The sequence below is a fragment of the Colobus angolensis genome, unplaced genomic scaffold, assembly GCF_000951035.1.
Source record: "Colobus angolensis palliatus isolate OR3802 unplaced genomic scaffold, Cang.pa_1.0 Scaffold402, whole genome shotgun sequence".
Lineage (NCBI taxonomy): Eukaryota > Metazoa > Chordata > Mammalia > Primates > Cercopithecidae > Colobus > Colobus angolensis.
In genome coordinates, this window is record NW_012117400.1 from 222,893 (window position 1) to 225,943 (window position 3,051).

A 3,051-nucleotide genomic window follows, 5' to 3' on the forward strand; every position below is an offset into this window, starting at 1 on the left:
GGATGGTCTCGATCTCCTGACCTCGTGATCCGCCCGTCTCGGCCTCCCAAAGTGCTGGGATTACAGGCTTGAGCCACCGCGCCCGGCCCATTCCATCCTTAAGGAGCAACTCAGTTTTCTTATTCTTGACTTAGAATTGGTTGCACCCCGATGTCTCCTCTGCCTGCACTTCCCAGGAAGAACCCCCTGGAGACCCTCAGATTTTCCTGTACATACCCTTCCCAGACCCTCTGACGACTGCAAATCCCACCCTACCCTTGACGGGAAACTCTCTGAGGCTGTCCAGGTCATCAACCCCAGAGACCAGGTACTGGTGGGGGAATGTTCCATGAATTAATTGCTGTACTCAGGGCTCTTGGACAAGTCTCCCCTGATCACAGGGTCCTGACTCTCCCTGTATAAGATGGAGGCTCTGCTGCTCAGGAGCCTGCCTGGCTTCCAGTGGTCTGGAGTGGAGCTGCACTGCAATGGGGCTGGACTTAGGCTCCAGGTACCCACAGGGTGGGTGCAGGGGGACCATCACAGTTCAGCTTCCTGGTGCCATCTGTGGTGGGACCTGATTGTGGGGCAAAGGGGTGGGACATAAAAGGGAGAGTGCCGAGGCAGGTACAGAACGGGTGGGGGGTGCTCCTTAGGGAGAAGGCAAATCTAGAATTCCTTGACCTCATAAGGAAACAGCTTGGATCCGTATGGGGAGGGGTGGCATGGGGGAGGATGGAGCAGCACTTAGTACACAGAGGCCTCTGGGAGATGGGCCAGGATTGCAGAAGGCTTGCAGAGGTGCTGGGGAATCTGATTTTGTCAAACCTAAAAAATCCACGAGGCAGCCTCTGAGCAGCCCAGAGTCCAAACTGCCATCTGTCCCCTCAGCTCTGAAAGATGAGGTGCAAACCCCTGCCCTACCCAAGGCTCTCCTGCTGCACACTGCCAGGCACTGTCTTCATGGACCCATACTTCCTCCCACATTGCTGGACACAGAGCAGGGCCTTACCAACAGTGATTCCTCTTTGTTAGGATCTTTGTGTGTAGTCAAAACAAGGACCCATCTCCTCATTACTCCCCCAGGTGTCTACCTCTTCCCACCCCATGGGCAAATCTCCATGGATGACTGGTCTGTGACCCTCACCAGCTGGGTCAGTCATTCTGGACACAACCAGAGCCCTCCCCTCTTCTTCCCTTGTCACCAGCCCTCATCTGTGAGACCACAGATGGTATGTCACCTCTTCATGCTCCCAGTTTGGGGCCTACCCGGTGAGGGGCACACTAGTTGATTCCATACACCCTCAGCTGGCTTTGTTTAGAATGTGAATGTCACAGTCAGGCGCGGTGGCTCATGCCTGTAATCCCAGCACTTTGCTGGGAGGCCGAGCCGGGCTGTTCACTTGAGGTCAGGAGTTTGAAACCAGCCTGGCTAACATGGCGAAATCCCGTTTCTACTAAAAACGCAAAAAGTAGCCAGGCATGGTGGCATGTGACTGTACTCCCAGCTACTCTGGAGGCTGAGACAGGAGAATCACTTGAACCCAGGAGATGGAGGCTACAGAGAGCCAAGATCACACCACTGCACTCCAGCCTGGGTGACAGAGCAAGACTCTGTCTCAAAAAAAAAAAAAAAAATGAATGTCACCTCCTTTCCCTTCTCCATGGGACAGCCCATATCTGATCAAGGCCCTGGGAATCCTAGCCACAGTCCACGCTCCTGAGCAGGCCGTGGCAGCCTTTCATAGCTCACCACCCACGTCTGCCCCCTGCCTAGACACGCTGCACTCAGGGACCATTCCGACAGGAGAGGACGCCCCGCTGCAGCTCCCCCCAGTGCCCCGGGTGAATGAACGGCATGAAAGATTAGGCGGGCACACGTTGTCTCTGTACGCATCGCACGGCGCCCTCTGCCCGCGCCCACTGGCGTGCCCGTCGGCATGCCCGGGCCCCTTCGAAGGCTGCTTGCTTCTGGAGTGCCAGCGACCTCCTGGCCCAGTGCCCCATTTCCTCCCGGGTGGAGTGAGGGAGGAGGAAAGGAAGCAGAGAGGTAGGCGGTGGGAAGCAGCAGGCACATGCGCGCGGGCGAGAGCCCTGCAGACTGAGAAGAAGGGCTCGTGGCAGGGGGTCTGCGGTGATCGCGTAGGCGCGGGCCTTGCCCCGCAGCAGCTTCCTGGGCAATGCGCACACAAAGCGCCCTCGGCAGTGCCTGGCCCGGGGCCCGCGTTCTCTTAGGGTCCGCTGCCGGGGCGGCCGACCGGGATGCGGCCAGGAAACCCTAGGCTCTGGGGCCCGGGAAAGGGGGGCGACGGCGGGGAGTACGGATGTGCATGGACCAGGCGAAGCCCAAGTGACTTAGGGACCAGAGCCACCCCAAGCGCGGACTTCGCCCGCTCGCACGTCCCGGGTCCCTAGCGTGCAGGCCCCGCCCCTCTCACCCGGCTGGCTCAAGCACACCACAGGGTGACGTCTTGGCTCCCAGCTGCGTCGCCCTAACTCCCGCGCGGGCCCCGCCCCCTGCCGCTAGCCAATCTGTGCGTTTGTGACTTTTGGGCCCGCAGCCCCGCCTGCTCCCGCTGCGATACCAGTTTGCATTGCCCTGACTCCCGCGCGGGCCCCGCCCCCTACGCCGCTAGCCAATCCGTGCGTTAGTGACGTATGGCGCCCCTCGCGGCGCCGCTTGCTCCCACCGCGAGACCTTCTGCTCCGCGCCCGCGCGGGCCCCGCCTCCTCCATCGCTAGCCAATCCCCGTGTTTGTGACGTAGGGGCTCGCAGCCCCGCTCGCTCCCACCGCAAGACCTTTTGCTCCGCGCCTGCGCGGGCCCCGCCCCCTCCATCACTAGCCAATTCCCGTGTTTGTGACATATGGGCTTGCGGCCCCGCCCGCTCCCAGCGCGAGACCGGTTCCCACCGCCCTGACTCCCGGGCGGGCCCGTCCTCTCCGCCGCAAGCCAATCCGTGAGTTGATGACGTTTGGGCTCGCGACCCCAGCCTCCCAGCTCTCAGGGCCCGGCGGGTCTGTGCCGGCTACTCCCGCTGTTAGGTCCCGCCCCGCGCAGCGCGCGCAGCCT

At 61.3% G+C, this 3,051-nt stretch overlaps 1 protein-coding gene across 1 annotated transcript in view; it reads left to right on the top strand.

Annotated features, from left to right (window-relative positions):
* Positions 1-2,241: 2,241 nt before the first annotated feature.
* The window catches only part of EMD (emerin), a gene marked incomplete at its 3' end in the record, with an annotated part of 2,750 nt that continues 1,940 nt past the window's right edge, over positions 2,242-3,051 (top strand). The window contains exons 1-3 of the mRNA XM_011955919.1: positions 2,242-2,305; positions 2,541-2,635; positions 2,824-2,938. Of these exons, the coding sequence (XP_011811309.1) occupies positions 2,242-2,305; positions 2,541-2,635; positions 2,824-2,938 (274 nt within the window). The remainder of the gene's footprint in view (positions 2,306-2,540; positions 2,636-2,823; positions 2,939-3,051) is intronic.